Source organism: Phodopus roborovskii, unplaced genomic scaffold, assembly GCF_943737965.1.
Source record: "Phodopus roborovskii unplaced genomic scaffold, PHOROB, whole genome shotgun sequence".
Classification (NCBI taxonomy): domain Eukaryota; kingdom Metazoa; phylum Chordata; class Mammalia; order Rodentia; family Cricetidae; genus Phodopus; species Phodopus roborovskii.
Window position 1 is genome coordinate 8,489,788 of NW_026126515.1, and position 20,525 is coordinate 8,510,312.

Below are 20,525 nucleotides of genomic sequence, written 5' to 3' on the forward strand. Positions count from 1 at the left end.
CTTTTTTTGTTTGTTTTTTATTGTTAGTGGTGGTGGTACTGGTGCTGGTTGGTGGTTTGGGGCTGGGGGGGGCAGTTGAAGGAGACATGTTCTCCTATATCACAGCTGACCTCAAATTCACTATGTAGCCAAGGACAACCTTCAATGTCTGATCCTCCTGCCTCCACTTCCTAAGAGCTGGGATTGCAAGCAGGTGCCACCTCACCAAATTCATGGGGTGCTTATGACTGAACACACAGTTCTGTACATCCTAGGCTAACAACCCACCAGCTGAGCTGCATCTTTAGCAGGAATGTCTTTATGGCTTTGTGGATTTAAGTGGTTCAAATGGGAATAGCTTTAAATAGCCATCCTAGAATAGTCAAATATAACTAAAACAAGCAAGAATTAATCATACTCCTACTAAGATTGCTCACCCAACACTTATTTCTCTACCCCAAAAAAGTAGGAGAACCAAGCTTTATCATTTTCTAGCTTTATATTACCACAGGAAAAGAAGGTTTCCTGTTTGATTGTCTGATTATCTGATTATGACAAAATCACTTGGATTTAGCATTTAGAAGAGAAATAATTTGTGTTAAAAAGGCTTTCTGGGGGAGGAGCAATGTACTAGGTTGTGTCAAAAAGTGAGATACACCCCAGGCTGGCCTTGAACTCATGATCCTCCTCCTCTGCCTCCTTTAGCAAATCCTACCGGTGTGTGCCACCACAACCGGTGTTTGTTTTCATTTAAATGTTTGTTTTCATTTAAATGGACTTGGTTATATAAAATAAATAAAAAAAAGTGAGATACACCCGAGTATATTGATGTATGCGAACCTCTTATTTTACTCTGTGCTCAGGTCATTCATTAGTACAGTTCTCAGGCACAGTGCATGGCTTTCTGTCAGTTCCAATCCCTTGGGGTGGAGAACCTGTGGCAGCCTGTGGTGGTTCTTCGTTGACTAGCAAGATGCCAAATGATTTACGGTATAGAAGAGTAAGGTGTTCCTGGAGGATGGGAGTTTTTGAGAGATGCTGGCTGAAGGGCGTCTCCTTGAGTTGCACAGTAGTCAGATCAAACCAGGGGAAAGGCCTGCCGGGAGACAAAGATAGCATTACTTTCTTTCCATTTGTTTAATACATATAACTTGGGTGTGAAACACCACACTAAAGGAAGACTTCCGAACTTGACTATATCACTATAGAAATTTCCAGCCAGAAAAAGTGCAAATAAACAAATAATTTTAAAAAAAAAAGATAGAAAGCAAATATCCATGACTGAGCTATATGGGTTAGCATATGCAAGAACTATGAAACACACATACACAATATGTATGTATGTATGTATGTATGTATACATCAGGCAGACAGATAATACTAGAAGGGGAGGGGAGAAAGGAACAGAATACTTGAAATAATAATGACTGAAAATTTTCCTAAATTAATGTCATATAGCAAGCCATAGGTCCAGGCAAGCTAAGAACACCAATGCCAACAATAAAATGACAAAATTATACCCCAACATAGTCTCAAATTATAGAAAATTACAAGAGAAAGCCAAAATCCTAAGAAAAGCCAGAGGACAATTACTTCATTATAGAAGGGTCTTATAGTGGTAAGAACTGATTTCTCAGAAGCCATGCAAACTGGAAGGCAATGGAATGAAATATTCAAACCATCAACCCAGAGCTGTGAATCTTTTTTTTAGATTTGTTTTGCTTGCATGTATGCATGTGCACCATACCTGTTCCTTGTGCCAAAAGAGGTCAGAGGAGGCATCAGATTTCCTGGTCCAGATGACGGAGTTACCTGTGGGTGCTAGGGACCACACTCAAGTCCTTGCAAGAACAGCAAGTGCTCTTAACCTTTGAGTCATCCCTCCCTCCCCCAGAAATGTGTGTTTTGTAGAATTATCCTTCCAAAGTGAAGAAATAAAAGCTTTATCAAACCAAAGTTGAAGGGATTGTTGTCAGTATATAAGTCTTACAGTATATCAGTTCTTCAGAAAGGAGGAAAACAAACATTAGACCCTAGGACCCACATAAAGGAGGGAAGAGTGTTAAAGAAAAATAGGCGAAGAAGTCATTCTCCTTCATCTGCAGAGACCAAACAGACAGCAGTGTGTTCAAAGTGATGGGGATGTAGCTCCCTTGCTGGAATGTTTGCCCAGCATGGCAGAGCCCTGGTTTTAATCCACAGCACCACACAAACTTGGTGTGTTGGCATATTCCTGTAGCCATAGTGCTCAGAGATGGAGGCTGGGATCATGAGAACATTATAAAAAAAATACTCAAGTATTTATGCATATATATCACGTTTGTATGATTCAAATTATGCCAATGATGTAAGCACACATGAGGAGGAATTCAAATTATTCTGATATTCTAAAACATACTATCTGTGAAGAGGTATGGGGTTATCTAGAATTGACTTGGATTAGTTGTAAATATATAGTACAAGGTTGTTGGTTATAAGGTCAATATACAAAACTCAAATCTTCTTCCTATATGTCAGCATTTTGGTCCATTTTATGAGGTTTATTTACCCTCCATGGAAACACCTTCACAGTCACACTTGAAAGAGTACACTACCGTCCTAAGAGCGATGTAATCCAACCAATCAGGCTGACAGTCAAGATTACCCATCCAGACATGAAAGGCATGATCCATGAGAGAAAGAGTGAGCTCTGTTACAGATCTGGTATGGTGGTACATGCCTGTAACCCTAGCATAGGGAGGTAGAGATGAAAGGTTTTAGGTTCAAGGTCAGCCTGAACCTCCTGAGTTCTGGACCAGATAGGGCCACAGACTTGACATTCTGTCTCAATTAAAAAAAAATTAAACAAACAAACAAAAACAAAAAAGAAAACAAAGACAAAGTCTGTCTTGTGACAAACACTGTCAAAAGAATGAAAATTCAGATCACAGATTGGAAACTGTCTGAAAAGGACACATTCGATGATCTGCCTGGCAGTGGTGGCGCATGCCTTTGATCCCAGCCTCTGGTGGCAGAGGCAGGTGAATCTCTGTGATCTCTGTCTCGAAAACTAAGCAGACTATTATGTAAAATACAGAACTGATTCTGAAGACTAAACAGGAAGATGAATAAACCAATTATATGGGCAAAAGTCCTTACCAGACTGTTCGTTTATTTGTTATTTTTGTTTTTCCAGACAGGGTTTTTCTATGTAGCCCTGGCTGTCCTGGCACTCACTCTGTAGACCAGGCTAGCCTCAAAAACTCACAGAGATCTGTCTGTCTCATGGTTATTCTCAAGTTTTGTTCATTAAGCCTGAAGCTGCCATAAACACGCACACGCAGTGCATAGATATACATACAGGCAAAACAAACATATGTGTGAAAATCAACTTTAAAATATTTTTTAAAGCAATTTGGAAGAAATAAACCAATTAGAGGAGAAAAACAGCGCAACATTTTATGGTCTCAAAAGAATAAGATCATTGTGTAAGGAAATAACAGTAGGGGGCGGCATCAAAAGGGACACTCAGACATTTTCAAAGCTTTCAAATTCAAAATTCAGTAGACAGGAAAATGTGCTACTAAAGTATGCTAGCAAAAACAGGCATTGAAAGAAAGCAGACGTGTGGGTGGGCAGTCAAGGATGTCAAGAATAGGAAGCATGAAACCGAAAGGCCCATCTAAGGGGTCTAGAAAGGAAAGAAAAAAGAGTAACAGGAAAGAAGGGAGCCAGTAGGAACTGCAGAGTCATAATCAAAGAAGCCTGGAGGACTCAGGCGGCAAAGTCCAGCTGAACACGTTGCTTCCCCAGGGTGGGGTGACGGGCCGGGCGGGTCATTTGCATCAGAATAATTCATAAGTTGTATATTTACAAACAGAATATGAACTTCCTTCTGTACATGTGTTATATTTCACAATATATGTTTAAAAATTAACTGTGTTGGTGAGGGGTGGAGCCTGCGGGGGAAATTGTTCCATCAATTAAGTGCTTGCCACTCAAGAATGACAACCCCTAGCCAGGCAGGCTGGCACATGCCTTTAATCCTAGCACTCAGGAGGCAAAGGCTGGTAAATTGCTGTGAGTTCAAGGCCAGTCTGATTTAGGTAGCAAGTTTCAGGACAGGCAAGGATACACAGTGAGACACTGTGATAAAACAAAAAATATGTAAAGGGTAAAATGACCCAGCTATTGGGATTTGGCCAAAGGATCAGTAGTAGCCCCAAGAGCAGCCTGGCCTAGATGAGACATTGACTCCAAAAAGCAAAAATCTAACAATATGAGTTAGAAAGCCCTATAGCTCCCAACAGCAACTCTAAAAGTTAAGGACAGTGGAACAGAGCTCACACACACTCCAGGAAAATGTTTTCAGTCTAGAATCTGCTACTTAATCATGTTCTCGCTAAAGCTGTAGGTAAGAGCGCAAACATTTTCAAACATAACAGATCTCCAAAATTACTTCCAATATACCCTTTACTCAGGAAGTTATTATAAGATATAGGCCACTAAAATAAAAAAAAAAAAAAAAAAAAAAAAAAAAAAACTAAAAAAGGTTCAGGAAATGACACAGACGTGAGGGAAATTTCCAAACTGAGAGTATCATCTATTGATGACCAGAATCTGGGATGGAGAAGAGAAACTGGGATCAACGATTGTGTCTGGGGTCATGGGGTTCCAGCACTTGGTGAGGCAGCAGTAAGAACCCCACAGAAGCAGGGATGCTTACACACATTGGGTTTCGGAAGAGATGATGAATACGTGGTCGCCTAGGCATAGCCCCGATGGAGAGTTTTATGCTGCCAGAGCAAAAATGGCAAGTTGTATTCCAGAACTGGAAAGGATCACCCAGGAACAAGTGTAGATGAAAGAAAAGAGGTGCCCGGTGTTGACCCCTCAGAACTCTCAGATCTGAGGGAGGACAGCAGGAAAGCTACCAGAGGAGAGGAACACCGGGGCTCACAAAAGCCAAGAACTACTGTTTGAAAAAGAAAAAGCACATCCAGTCATCGAAGAAGAAAAGGAGCTCAAAGAGTTCAGTGAGTCTAGGAACATGGGAAATCACTAGAAATGACAGCAGCAAGCTTGACATATTGGATTAACAAAGACCAGAAAGGGTCACTTTGTAGTCACCACGCTACAGAGAAATGATACTCGAATATGGTATTGGTGTCGATGTTTTACTAAGCAATAATGTAGGTAAGTGTCCTCTAACTAAATTAGTCATCAATATGTTTATCCAGCATAAACACTTGTCCAAGGATTCAAAGTAAGTGTGTGGAAGTTCTAGTAGCCCATTGGGCAAAATTTGAGGCAGAGGAAGGGATTACACTCTATCACAGGAAGACATGGCAACTTGTAACTTGCACAGCATGTCTAAAAGCCTTCCTGTGTGGCTGCTGTTTCTAAGTGAAGCAGGCAACACCAGCATCCACAGAGTTCTAGCTGGATATAGAAAGCAAGAGTGGTATTGCCTCCATGTGTCTAACACTGTAGTAGTGGATATGCATACCTATTACAATACAAAGACAAGTATCTGTTGATGCCTAGATAAAATGACAAGACAGTCTATTAGAGATGACTATCTATGAAATAAAATGGGATTTAAACGGCAGGGAGGGCAGGGTCAGGCCATGTGGTGGGGCATGTTTGGAATCCTGGAACCTGGAAGATTAAAGGGCAAGGATCACAGGTTCAAAGCCAGCCTGGGGACTCTCACAAACAGAAAAACAAAAAAGCCTATTGAGATGAGGAGAGGAACATGAAAGGATGAAAGAAAGAAAAGCTTGTGTGAAGCAGAAGAAATGGCTTCACTGGTAAAGGTGCTTGCTGCAAAGGTGTTCTCTGCCAAGCCTGAGAATCTGAGTTCAATACCAGCACCCACATGGCAGAAGGGGAAAACTGACTCCTACTGGTTTCCCTCTGGTCTCTCCAAGCCTCTACCCCCCAAAAATGTGTTTGGTTGTTTGGTTGGTTGGTTGGGTGTTTTGTTTTGTTTCTCGAGACAGGGTTTCTCTGTGTAACAGCTCTGGCTGTCCTGGAACTCACTCTGTAGATCAGCCTGGCCTCAAACTCACCGAGATTCACCTGCCTCTGTCTCCAGAGTACTAGGATTAAAGGTGTGCACCACCACTACCCAGCCCAAGAAATGTTTTTAAAAAGCATCTGTTAAGACAAAAAACAAAACAATAACAAAACAAACAAACAAACAAACAAACAAACAAAAAAACCTGTGGGACAGATTCCCATGGCCAGATGTTTGCCATCTTACCTGTTTTGAAACAAGTTCCTGACGTAGTTTCTGTTCATGATGTCTGATAGCTGAAACTTGGGACAAGATTCTTTGTCTTTCTCACAGCTCTCCAAGTGCACAGAGAGAAAGAGTTTGTTCAGGATCCGCAGCACTTGTGAGTGAAACACGTTCTTCGATGTGCAGACATTGATGGCTGCATAAAACACCCCCTCCAGCCATTTGATATTGAGGATTACTCCCCCTAGATGTGAAGAAAATTAATCATGAGCATCTGCAAAAGGTAAGTGACAAGGAACCCAGAAGAAACCCAGAGAGGGACTGCAAGGCTACTACCTTTCCTCTAAATTGGTTGGCATTATGGCCAGGAGATGAACACACTGCCTTCCCTGGCTATCAGCCCCATTTGGGCTTTACAACACATTATGTGTTTATCACAGCAAAGGGGAGAAAACAGAACTAAGTCAGACACTTCTGATGGCAGAAGACTCTCCACAATGGTCCCTGCCCAAAGCAGGAACTGGGAAATACTGCAGGACTAGAGGACCCCCCCCTTTTTTTTTTTTTTTTTTTTTTTTTTTTTTTTTTTTTGCTGTCTTGGGTTTTGTTTTTGTTCGAGACAGGTTCACATGTAGCTTTAGCAGTCCTCAATGAATCTTGACACCCTGATTCTCCAGTCCCCAGCTCTCCCAGGCTGGGATTATGGGCATGTACCACCAAGCCCAGTTCATTCTTTGTTCACATAAGCTATTTTCCCTGGTTATTTCTAGTCTAGACTTAAGGGTTCAAAAATTAGGCTTCTCAGCTCTGCTTAAGAAAGGCTGCTTTTGCCTACCAAGCTCTTTTCATACTATGGTAGTTTGAATGTAACTGGCCCCTATAAGCTCACAGAGAGCCACACTATTAGGAGATGTGGCCTTCCTGGAGGAAATGTGTCACCGTGGGGACAGGCTTTGGGGTTTCTTATGCTTGAGGTATGCCCGTTGACACAGACCACTTCCTGCTGCCTGTGGGTCAAGATGTTGGGCTCTCAGCCCCCTCTCCAGCACCACGGTGCCTGCCTGCACCGTGTCCCACCATGATGATAATGGACTGAACCTCTGAAAATGTAAGATCTGCCACCCCAATTAAATGTTTTTTCTTTACACGAGTTGTCATGGTCACGGTGTCTCTTCACAGCAATAGAAACCCTAAGACACATACCAAACTCAAATAACTAAGAATGTATCTACTTGGTGCTTTCTCCAGCACACACACACACACACACACACACACACACACACACACCAGTCATGTAAGGTAATTGTTAAAAGAATGTCAGAAATAGTTAGTTACACAGTTGAGCATTTACCGACACTACTGTAGGGGCAGGTACCCTGAAGAACCACTGGGTCTTGGAGAGCAGTTGTGATGTCCTTATTCTCTCCCCAAATGTTGTCAAAATCCTCAGAAAACTGATATTGGGGCCGCAAGATATTGGTGTGGTTCAGTAGAAGTTTCAACCTGGAAGCCACAAAGACAGGGAGTATAGTGCCAGACTGGAGTAAATGACTACCCAGTCTACTGCATTGCCATCAGAGCGGAACAACCCCCCCCACACACACACACACACACACAGCGCTGCTCAGGTAACATGATGTAAGCCTGGGGGTGAACACTGAGGGCACTGATTGATTGCATTGTTCAACTATCCACCTAATACTGAATGTTATCAAGTGCCTAGCTCTTGGCTCAATGCAGGAGTACAAAAATAATGCCTAATGTATTTTTTAGTAGTTTTTCATGTTGTCCGCTGTTTCCTCATTAACACAGAGTGGGAAGCAAGTACTTGGGGAACAATATGCCTGCCATTAACTTCTTTTTCGTAACTTTTCAAAATTATTTTTTTACATTCCAGCTATTAACGTTTTAAACAGGAAAAACATCCCAATTTCTAAGTGCTGTTTGTATAAAAATGGGGCGGAGGGGGAAGATGGTGGTCTTTGTGCAGCTACTGCCTCCTTGCTGAGGATGGATGATTAACTCCAGGAGGTAGGGCTACAGTGGTGGCGGGCCCTGAACCGGAGGAGACAACAGCGACCATGCCCTTCTGTTCTCACGCTGACAAGATACCTGGGTAGCGGGATGGCGGACACAAAGCTGTACACGGTGCAGGTCTTCTCAAGTTTGGTTTGGATTTCTAAGCAGATATTAGGCAGCTGAGCTGGCAAGCAGCAGAGAAACAACACTTTGGCCCAGCCCGCCAAAGTAGCATTGTCGTAGAAGCACCGAACTCCTAGTTTCTGGAGCTCAACTGGGAGGGAGAAAGGAAGGGAGAGAAAGCACAATGCAGAAATATTTGACCTGAACATCAGCTGCGGGGAGAGGATGGTGGGAACTGTGTCTCAGTAAGCAGCCGAAGTCGCGTTACCACAGAAACCAGAAGCTGTTCCTGGATGCCTCTGTGAGCTACGCAAAGCAGCCTTCCCCCCCTCATGTGCGAAGCTGATGCACTGTGGCTGAGCTTGCAGTTGTGCCGTGATCCCTTTTAGGATTGATTTAAGAACAATCGCTAGGTGTGTTTTCTTTCTTTCTTCTTTTCTTTCTTTCTTTCTTTTTTTAACTTAAGCTAGGAAAAGCATCTCTAAGAGGCATTCTGCTTCTATTTCCTGTAGAATTAGCACTTGCCAGATAATGTATAAAGCACTTTCTGCATATTCTTTTTGTTTTTCGAGACAGGGTTTCTCTGTGTAGCTTTGGAGCTTGTCCCGTAACTCGCTTTGTAGACCAGGTTGGCCTCGAACTCACAGAGATCCGCCTGCCTCTGCCTCGAAGTGTCTGCCTCGGAGTGCTGGGATTAAAGGCGTGCATCACCGCCACTGGGCCATTTCTGTGTATTCTTTAAAGCGGCTCTCACAAGGAACCTGAGATCAATGAAGATGGTTCCCATATTACAGATGAGCAAACTGAGGATGTTATGTGACTCACTGAGATAGTTCATGAGCTTGAGTTTGTGGGTAAAAGTAGAAGTGTGAGAGAATTAACAGAAACTGGGAGAAGTTGTGGAAGGTATAAAGGTTTTTGTAAGACGATACAAAGATTCATAAATGTAGAGGGAAAGTGTCTGCATATATAATAACTCATACGTTTGCATTAAATACACAGGTACTTAATTATTTGATTAACCTTACTGTAACATGGATTTCTGAAAGTAAGAATTTAAAATGTATACTTCCATCTGGTATGCTTTTTAAGTGATACTGAAAAAAAAAAAAAAAAAGCAAAAGATGTTGGGAGAGGTAAGTACTCAACCCAATGACCAAAAACTGTTAAAAGTAATGCTGGGCTGGGCAGTGGTGGCACACACCTTTAATCCCAGCACTGGGGAAGCAGAGGCAGGCAGATCTCTGTTTGAGGCCAGTCTGGTTTCAAAAATTGGGGAAAATTGGAAAGACATATTAAAATGATGATATTCAAAATTCGTTCCAGGCCAGAGAGCTGGCTCAGGGCTTAAGAGCACTGGCTGCTCATCCAGAGGAACTGGGTTCAGTTCCCAGCCACCATATGACAGCTCACGACCATCTACAACTTCAGTTCTGGGGGTCTGGGCTTCCAATGGAAATGTATGTGTGTGGTACACAGATAAGATTTACACCCAGGCAAAACCACCATGTGCATAAAATAAAAATAAATAATTTTTATAGAGGATGGTTTCCAGCACTGAAAATGGTATAACGCGGGAGAGACAACTCAGGGGTTAAGAGCACTGGCTGCTCTTCCAGGGGTCCTGAGTCCAACTCCTAACAACAACATGGAGGCTACAACCACCTATAATAGGCTCGGATTCCCTCTTCTGGCATGTATGTTACTTGCAAATAGAGCACCCATACATAAAATTAAATAAGTTTTTTTTTTTTTAAAAGAAAATGGTATAATGAAATGGATGTTCTTATGCAACACTGCTAAAAATTCAAACTTGAACTTTAAGTTAAATTGGGAAACAAAAGTACTAAATGTCTAACAAAACAAAGTATTAGATGTTTCTTAACAAGTCAGCCATTTTGCTTCCAAGCATTTGCTCAAGAAAAAAATGAAAGTAGATCTCCACAAAGTAGAAGTGTACAAGCATTTATAGAGGTTTTATTTGCAGAGGCCAAAAATTGGGAGGGAAATTACATTAACAAATAAAGAGAAAAGCTGTAATACTCATGCAATGAAATAATACTACTTAGAAAGGAAGAGGAGAGGCCAGGCATGGTGGCACACATCTTTAATTCCAGCACTCTGGAGGCAGAGGCAGATAGGTCTCTGTGAGTTCAAGGCCAACCTGGTCTACAGAGCTAGTTCCAGGACAGCCATGATTACACAGAGAAACCCAACTTGGAAACAAACAAAGAGAAGGGAGAAACATGGGTGATTGTTCTTCCTTCAAAAGTAATTTTCCTACAATGTTCGTACTACTTTGCACTGTTAACTTGCATTTTATTGCCATGTAATTTACATATAGTACCATGCAGAATTCTGAAGTATACAGTTTGAACAGTTTTGATAAGTGCATAAATCTATATAGCCCATATTTCCCTCTAGACCAGTGGTTCTCAACCTTCCTGATTCTGCAACCATTTAATAGTCCCTCATGTTGAGGTGACCCCCCCAACCATGAAATTATTTTTGTTGCTACTTCATACCTATCATTTTTCTACAGTTATGGATCATAATGTAAATAAATGTTTTCCAATGGTCTTAGGTGACCCCTGTGAAAGGTCTCAGCAGTATGTTAGCCTAGAGGGTCATGACCCACAGGTTGAGAACTGCTGCTCTAATATAAAACATTTCCTTCTCCCCAGAAAGTTCTTACAGGTCCTTTTTTATAGTCCATTTCCTCAGAAACAATCGCTGTTCTTATTTCTATCACAGTGATCAACACTGGAATCATATTTTTATACTCAGATGTCATTTTTTAAATATAAGGCCAAATACAAATATTTGTTGACTTTATTCCATGCTCTACTATCCCAGTAGAATACTATATGGAAAACTCCCCTGTATTTCATGCCCAGAAAGATAATTTGCACCAATGGCACTGGGAGGAGAGAGAGATACAAATAAGTGGAGAAAAGTGATCTTAATCAAAAGTTCAAAGTTTAGGGCCAGCAGGCAGAGAGCCCTGCCTTAAAGGGACCTTTCAAAACAGATTTGTGAATGCTACCAGCCCCACACCACTGTCTATCACTCACTGCTCCTCACCCAGGGACTCTGGCCTCCGAGTGGAGATCTGCAGGTTCTCAGCAGGGATGGGCACAAGTCTCAGCAGTACGTTAGCCAGCTGCTTCCCAAGGTGGCCACATCCAATGATGCCCACCTTTAACTTCTCATCCTCAGCAGCAGCGGCGTCAAATGATACAGCCCGAGGCTGTATTTTTCGACGACACTGATGTAATAGTTCTCTGGAGAATGAATAAACACACACAGACACATGTACAAGCTGTCGTTTTCCCCGGGAGTCTCCAAGGTTGATAACATGGAAGCCTAACATAATTCTTCAGAAGCAAGACATTTCAATTGGAGGCCATTTTTACAGCCTTACTGGGGAATAAAACCTTCATCCTGAAAAAACAAAACAAAACAAAACAAAACAAAAACACACCACTTTTCCAAGGGATGGAAACTGGATGAATATAATTATTAACCAAAATATTATTTGTTTTATTTTCCTGGGTCCATGAACATGAGGTCATATTTTATTAACTTTGAATATCACTATGAGTTTTATACATTGTATGGTGATGTGTAGCACACTGTGAACCAATTCTTTTAACTTTATGGTCTATTTTCTGGGCAGACAGCTGTCAAAGAGAATGTATCATCACCATCTTAAGCACACAGAATGTTTGAATCTAAGCATGTTGCTATGCAACCAAAATCTAGACCCTTTGCATCCTTGCAAAACAGAAACTTTATATTCCTGAACAGCTCACTTCCTGTCCCCACATCTGGAAATTACCATTTTACTTGTTGTTTGTTCTCTGGCCAGAAAAAAAAAAAAACCCAAACCTTTAACTATATACCATGGAAGCAGAATCCTGAAGCATTATTATGTTGCACTTAGGATCATGTCTTCAAGCCTCATCTAATTCATAGCTTATAAAATTTCCTTCTTGAGGCTGAACAGTAATATTTCACCATATGTATATATGTGATTTGTTTTGTTTTGGAAAGAGTCTCATGTAGCCCAGGCTAGACTTAAATCCCTGATTTCCCTGCTTCTGCTTTCTGAGTGCAGAGATGACAGGTGTGAGCCTCCACTCTTGACATATAGAACATAGTTTGTTTATCCATTATATACTTCATTATATTGTCTTGTTACTATGATGACTAACAAAAGTGTCTTAAAGAGTTGTCCTAGCTATTTTTCTATTGCTATGGTAAAATGCCATGACCAAGGCAACTTATATAAAAGAAAGGATTTAGTTTGGGGCTCATGGTTCCAGAGAGTCTGAATACATGGCCATCATGGTGAGGAACATGGGAACAGTAGAAGAGCAGACACTGGATCAGTATCTGAGAGCTTACATGCTGATCCACAGGTAAGAGGCAGAGAGCTAACTAGGACTAGCTTGAGTCTTTTGAAACCTCAGAGCCCACTCCGGGCTGACACGTTTCCTCCAACAAGGCCACACCTCCTTATCCTTCTCAAACAGTTCCATCGCCTGGAGACCCACATATCAAACATAGGAGCTTATGGGGACTCTTCTCATTCAAACCACAAGGGCTTATTTTCTTCTCATAGCTGGGGGTAAAGTTCATCATAGTGAAGAACTTATGGTGGCAGGAGTTTGTTTGCAGAGAAGGTCACATTGTATCTACGGTAAGTAATCAGTGATGAATGCTGGAACTAAGTTCACTGCCTCCTTTTTATTCAATCTAGGACCCAGTCCATGGAAATACTGCTACTCAGTTGAGTCTTTCCACCAAAGTTGACCTGATCTAGATACTCTAGATGATTCTTGGTCCTGTTTGAGTTGACAACATTAACCATCACACCCATTCATCATCAGTGGACGTTTAAATTGATTCCACATTATGGATACCTGAAATGAGGCTGTGATGAACATGGGCAAATGAATATCTCTGTGACTTCTTAGGGTGTATACTCAGAAATGGGGTTGCTTGATATTATGCAATTTTATGTTTTACTTTCAAGGTAACTACATGTCTTATACCCTTACCAACATTGGACAAATGGTCCAATTCCTCTACATCCTCACCAAAATGCGTTCATTTATGGTTGTTTCAATATGGTTGTTCTAACAGGTATGAAGGAATATTGTATTATAGTTGTGATTTACATTTTCCTAAGCATCTTTTTGTTTATCTGTTGGATTTCTATACATTCTTTGAAGAGATCTTAGGTTAAAAATCAGGTTGTTGAGTTTATTGCTGAGTTGCAGGAGGTCTTTATACTAGACTTTTATTTTGTTTATTTAATTTATTTTTTCAAGACATGGTTCCTGTGTGTACCCTTGACTGTCCTGGAAATTGCTCTATACACCAGGCTGGCCTCAAACTCACAGAGATCCACCTGCCTCTGTCTCCCAAGTGGGAATTTTTGATGTTTTTCTGTCGGCTTAGTGGCTGCACATGAATCTATTGATATTTTAACTACTGTCTGTGGCCCCACAGTCCCTCAGTCAGTGACCTGATGGCCACTCAGGCCATTGCCTGCGGCCAGAATATGTGGGTTTAAACTAAGTCTCTATCGTTCTATTTACTAACAAAGACCACGAAGTTAGATGAAGGGATGAAAACCTGCTAGATCATAGAACCTGCTAGATCCCCAAACCAAAAGAAGCTCTGAGCTTTAGACTCACCCTTTCCTTCCTTTTCATCTCCTCTCTCCAAATTTCTCACTTCTCTAGCCACTGGCTCTGCCCACTTCAAGGTTAAGTTTATTAACAGTCTCGGAGTGTCACTGGGCAATCAAATATCCCACAATTTTTACTTTTTAAAGGAAGGGTCTCAAGTAGTCTAGGCTGGCCTTGAACTTGTATGTAGCTGAAGATGAACTTGAACATCTGATTCTCCTGAGACCGGGATGACACATCTGGTGTATGCAATGCTAGAGATTAAACCTATGCATTCTGCATGCTGGGCAAGCACTCTACCAACTGAGCTACCTCCCCAGGCATATGACGGATATTTACACCTCATCAGATACATGCTTTTCAAACATTTTCTCCCTTTCTGGCTGTCAGCTCCTTTGCAGATGTTTTTTCTCTGTTTCTTTGATATATTGATGCCTTTAAGTTTGAAACAGTCCTATTTGTCTATTTTTACTTCCATTGCCCGTGTTTTTGTAGCCTCATGTCTATTGACTCATGCCTTTACTACTGAGATCCACCCCAAGATGGCCTGCACTGTTGTTAAAGTCTTTTTCAGCTTGTTTATTGTTGGTGTACACAAATGCAGCTGGTTTCTTTTGTTTGTTTGTTTGTTTATGTTTTTTTTTTTTTTTTTTTTTTTTTTTTTTTGAGACAGGTGTAGCCTTGGCTGTCCTGGAACTCATTCTGTAGACCAGGCTAGCCTTGAATTTACAGAGATCCTTCTGCCTCTGCCTCCAGAATGCTGGGATTAAAGGTGTGCGCCACCACTGACAGGAGGTTTTTGTGGCATTTTAATATGGAGTTACCCCATGAAGTTTTTTTATGTGTTTGTTGACTTTCGTCAACTACTTTTCTGCACTGACTGAAATCATGTGACTTTGATCTTTCTTTGGTAAATGTGGTTTTGCAAAGGGTTTTTGCAAAGGCGAACCACTCTTGAAAGGAAAAGTATCAGCTCAGCACCCCCCAAAGGCAAGTTCTCAGCACAAAGGAGATTTATTTGTCCCAGAGGGACAGAGAACAGGGACTAAAAGACAAAGACAGGAGACAGAGGATGGGGGAGAAGGGGAAAGGGACAAAGGAAACGGGCAGGGATATTTGTCCCAGAGGGACAAAGGGCTGCCTCTGCATAGAGAGGAGACAGATGAGGCTCACAAGCAAATACCAATTTATAAAGGCAAAGTGGGAATGCGCATGTCAGGATGGGATGCTTAATTTTAATTGGGAATGTTAATTAGGTGAGCCAAAGGTGACTTGTGATTTTTGGATTCAATACTACAATAGCTGATACTTTGTAGTCAGCCTCAGGAGGAGGAAGAGAACAAATGAGGGAACAGACCTTGGTGGCTAGCTTCAGGAATATGAGCTAATGGTTTTTAGCAAGGCAGAGGGGATGGGAGAGATGGGCAAGGCTTGCCAGAGCTATGCCCACCACAATGGAGCTGGCCAGAGTCTCCTCAACAGTCCTTGCCATCTAAATAGAAAGAAAGAGACTTCACCTCCCTGGTGTTCTCTCGGATTTTTTGCTTTGTCTTTTGCTTTGTTTTGAGAAAGGGTTTCTCTGTGGCAGCTCTGACTATTTTGCATCTCAATCTGTAGACAAGGCTGGCCTTGAACTCAGAGACCTGCTTGCCTCTGCCTCCAAAGTGCTGGGAATAAAGGCATACACCATCACTGCTCAACTTCTCCTAGATTTTTAAAATCACTGCTAACAACAAAGCCCCTAGCATGTGTAGTTCCCCTGGGGACTGGTACAATCTTCCACTTGCTGTTGGTACTCAACAAATAAGGGCAAATTTAAAGGAAATTGGACACATTGTGTAAGTACTGTGGCCTCAAATCACTAATATGTATTGTATCAGGGCTCTCTCTAAAGGAACAGAACTGATAGTGCGTGTGCATGTGATGGGAGATGTCATTCTGTATATGTTTCTCATACTGGTTAATAATAAAGCACTGTTGGCCAATAGGAAAGGAAGATAGGAGGGACTAGGAGACAAGGAGGAAATAGGAAGTAGGAAGGAGGAGTCAAGATGGAGAGTCTGAAGAAAGCAGTATGCCGCTGGCTCCCAGGTAAGAGAAATACATAGATCAGCAGAAATGGGTTAATAATTAAGGCAGAGCTAGCCGATAAGAAACAAGTAACCGGGCCAACATGCATGTGTGTGTGTGCGTGCGTGCGTGCGTGCGTGCGTGTGTGTGTGTGTGTGTGTGTGTGTGTGTGTGTGTGTGTGTTTTATTAGACGAGCCTACAGAATGTGGTCTTGGTACTCCAACAATGGCTGTCTCACAATAGAAAGGCAGAAAATGTAATATCTGTTAAGTCCCATGAGGCTAGATATCCCCACAGTCCAAATCTGGCACTGGAGAAGGATTCCTGCAGAGCCACTGGTCTTCAGTCTACACTGGAATCCTGAAGGAGTTGGATTTATATGACCACAGCACAAGGGCAAACTTTGGAGTGTGAGTAAGGACAAGCAAACAAAAAGCAAGTTTCCTTCTTCCCGGCCCTTTTCTGGCACTGCCACCAGGTGTGGCCCAGATGTAAGGCGGTCTTCCTGCTTCAAATCATGGATTAAGATAATCCCTCACAGGAGTGCCCAGCAACTAGGATTCCAGCTACTTCCAGATACAGTCAGGCTGACAACCAAGATTAGGCATAACTTATGTGTTGTAGGTAATGGAAAGGACAAGCTGGGAGACAGTAGTACGCCCAGGGAAAAATTACATGATTAAATATCATAAAATGTGGGGCAACTTTAATCTCACTGGGGAAGCAGAGACAAATGGATCTCTGTGACTTGGAGGCCAGCCTGATCTAACGAGTGAGTTCCAGGACAGCCAGGGTGGTTACACAGAGAAACCCTGTCTCAACCACGCCCCCCACTCCAAAAGGTGAAACAAGTCAATTTATTCCTACTAAACATCCCATATTCTCCTCTCATCAGCATTTGAGACCATAAAGGACAGCACACCAATGACTTGAAGTGTGGTCCTCACAAATGAGGTTGCTCACCCTTTCACTTTCTTAAGTATTTCCTCTTCCAAATGAATCTTTGCTTGCTAGTCTTCTGTCTACATCTATAAATTATTTCATCGAGAACAAAGACCTAGGTCAAAGAAACCTTTCTTCAGTCAACCTTCCTTATGTCAATTACACTGACTGAGTTTTGCATGTTGAAACATCCTTGCATTAGACCACGGCCCAGCTAACCATAGCAACACTTAAAAATGAAGACATGTAATTGGGGCTGGCTTACAGTTTGGAGGTTTAATTCATTACCACACGGCGGGAAGTAGGCAGACACAGTGCTGGAGAGGTAGCTGAGAGTTCTACATCTAGACTGGCAGACATCAGGAAGAGACTGCCACACTGGGCCTGGCTTGAGCATCTGAGACTCTCAAAGCCCGCCCCCTAGTGACTGCACTTTCTCCAACAAAGCCACACCTACTCCCACAAGGCCACCTAATAGTGCCACCCCCTATGGACCTCTGGGGGGGGTATTTTTATTCAAAACACTGCACTGTGTTTGCCTCTTGAAAGCTGAGATAATGGGCAGGCTGCCAGGAATAGCTAGCATTTCACATTTACCTGGGTGATGGGAATCTGAATGCATATTCTCCACTTTGCCCAGCACCATTTTACCTGCTAAATCACCTCCTTGGTCCAAGATCCTTAATTCCCCAAGTTTAAAACTATCTAGTCCTGAGACTGTCTTGGTTAGGAGGTTTTGATTTCCAATTCAATCTCCTTAGTGATTAAAGGTCTTCATATTTTTTGGCATCATGATTAGTCTTCACAGGTTCTAAGATGTCCCGTTGCTTGGATGTTACCCAGTTTCTTGACAATCCTTTCCTGTGTCATCAGCTGTCACAGCTCCTCTTTTATATCTGATTGTTTATTGATTCCTTTTTCCTTCGTTTATATAAGGATCTGTCAGTTTTGTTGATGTTTTTAAAAACCCAGTTTTTTAGTGCAGCTTTTCCCTCGAAAGCTGATCTATCCTACATTTCATTTTTCTATGTTTAACTTCCTTCAGTTTGCTAACTCGGGGCTTACATTTCTCTGGTTCCTAGAGATGTACTATGTGTCCTCTCCCAAACTCACTGAAACTCATCTGTCTCTGTGATGATGCTGGGAGACAGAACTGATCCATGAAGCCTCTGCTCTTGCAAATGGGGTAAAGGCATTGCATAGGACTGGGTTACTGTGGGATTTGCTTTCAGTGATTGGCCTGTAGCTCACATTATTCCTCTTTCCAGGAATTTATATGGTCTGAACAGAAAATGAACTAAGATGACCTGACATCTCTTTCTTTTTTTCCCTTTTTTGTAGATAGGGTTGCTTTTTTGAGACAAGGTTTCTCTGTGTAGCCCTGTAGACCAGGCTGGCCTCAAACTCAAGAGATCTGCATGCCTCTGCATCTTGGGTGCTGGCATTAAAAGTGTGTTACCATGTCCAGCCTGCATTCTAGTATATTTTTAAGAATAACTCTAATAATCCAGTGTTAAGGCTTATTTTATGATCCTATGTAATCAACCTATCCCTGAGGTGTTCCCAGGTATACAGAGGAGTGTTTTCTGAAATCTCAGCTCTCAGAAATCGAGAGCAGGAAGATTCAAAGCTGGCTGTGGGGTGAGACCCTGTCACAAAGCAAAACAAAGTAGAACACAGAAAAATTACATGAAAAGCTCCTGCTTCGGAGTGTAGTGTTCTGCTTTGTCTGTGCTGTCCCCATCAGTCCCCTGCATGCCTCTGTCTGCTGTTTCCTCTTTGATCTTCTGTCTGGATGCTACACCAATGGCTGTAAATGAGGTGCTGAAATATCTCATCCTGAATATCTTTTAGTATAGGAGTATTTGCTTCACATAACTGGATGTTCTGATGTTAGGGCACACATCTTCACGGAAGATGATCTTTTATCATCATAACAATTCCATTCTTAGTTCCTTGCGAGTTTTTGATTTAAAATCTTATCTGATATATCAGTGTTTGCTTCAACATGATGGAAGGTACACTGTGCATGAGTTGACTCCCCCCCATTTCAATATTATTTATACTTGACAATTTGACTATAATGTTTCTCTTCACTTTCCTTTTTTCTTTTTATTCTTACAATTCTTTCAAATAACCTATCTTTGAGCTCACTGACTCCATCTTCTTGGTCATTCCCAATGCTGAATCCCTCTGCTGCACTCTTTCATTTCAGTTACTGTTTTCAAGAACCTGGTTGGTTAATGGTTCCTCTTTGTCAATTTCCTTACTAGTTCATGTAGCATTTTTCCTGATTTCCTTCCATTGCTCCTGTCTCAGAAGAAAGAACTGCCTCTATTTGAAGCAACAGACAAGGAATGACGGGTCATTAGTGCTGTGGAAGGCAAGCTGGTAGTATGGGTGAGTACATTCGTGACTAAATGAATGGGATAAATCAGCCACCCTCTGACTAGAAATCACAACGGATCCAAGCTTTACTATGTAAACACCAAACATCTTTGAATGAATTCTGCTAGTTATTCCAGACCAGAAGTGATGGAATGTGGATTGAAGGTTAGAAAAACAATTTCCTTGCCAAATTTAGCCTTCAATATAAAAAGTGCAAGTCCCTTGGGTTCCCAGCCCTGATGCTTGTCTTTCTTTTTCAACTAGCTTACCTCAAAGTACTGAAGAGTTTGCAAAAGAAGACGGCATGGGCACAGCCTTTGATCATCAGTCCCCGATAACGTCCCTGCAAATACAGCCAGTAACGCTCTTCCTCTGGAACCCCTTCCTCAAACTTGAGGGACTCAAGGTCATCTAGTATATTCATTTTCAAACCACCATCTCCTGCAGTGACAGATACCAATCAACATAACTCCCCACTCCAGAGAACGGGTTCAGGCACAGGGCTCAATTATGATGGTACGTGTAGCTAGGTCATGATTCCTCATGGCAATAGGCTTCAGCACCACTGTCCTTTCAGATTCTGAACTTGGAGGTCCTATCTCTATTTGAGTGGGACCATTGAGGCTTCATAATAACTAAGGGTCATGAATCCTGGATTCATGAAACCTGAGAAGGAATTCACAGTAATATTTATCCATATTGGCTGCAGGTGCATTTTTCAGTGTTACCACAGCATAGCTTTTAGAGGTGTTCTTAGCTGGGAGCTTTCCCCTTCAATTCCATGGGCTTTGGAAATCATTGCTGATCATACAGAACCTGATTTCAAAAAACAAACAAAAAACAAAAACAAAAAAAAAAAAAAAAAAACAAAAACAAAAAAAAACTCTACCTTGAGTAAACTCTGTGTTCCCTGTGGGGCAGAAAAGAGCCCAAACTGGGTATCACTGATTCCTTAGCTAGAGCATGGACACTTCAGTCTTAGAAAATAAACCTACACATACCCAAATCCATCTACATACATCTCTCACCAACCAACAGAGATGCCTTCTACCCCTCAGGACTGCTGGTCTGGGTG

General features: G+C 41.9%; 1 protein-coding gene across 1 annotated transcript; it reads right to left on the reverse strand.

Annotated features, from left to right (window-relative positions):
- Positions 1-843: 843 nt before the first annotated feature.
- On the reverse strand, positions 844-20,525 carry Noxred1 (NADP dependent oxidoreductase domain containing 1). Its single transcript, XM_051196164.1, has 7 exons — positions 20,479-20,525; positions 19,720-19,891; positions 11,432-11,631; positions 8,318-8,498; positions 7,557-7,708; positions 6,227-6,449; positions 844-1,075 (listed from the first exon to the last, which is right to left on the reverse strand). Exons 2-7 carry the CDS (start codon positions 19,872-19,874, stop codon positions 844-846), a joined length of 1,143 nt encoding a protein of 380 aa, XP_051052121.1. The 5' UTR covers positions 19,875-19,891; positions 20,479-20,525.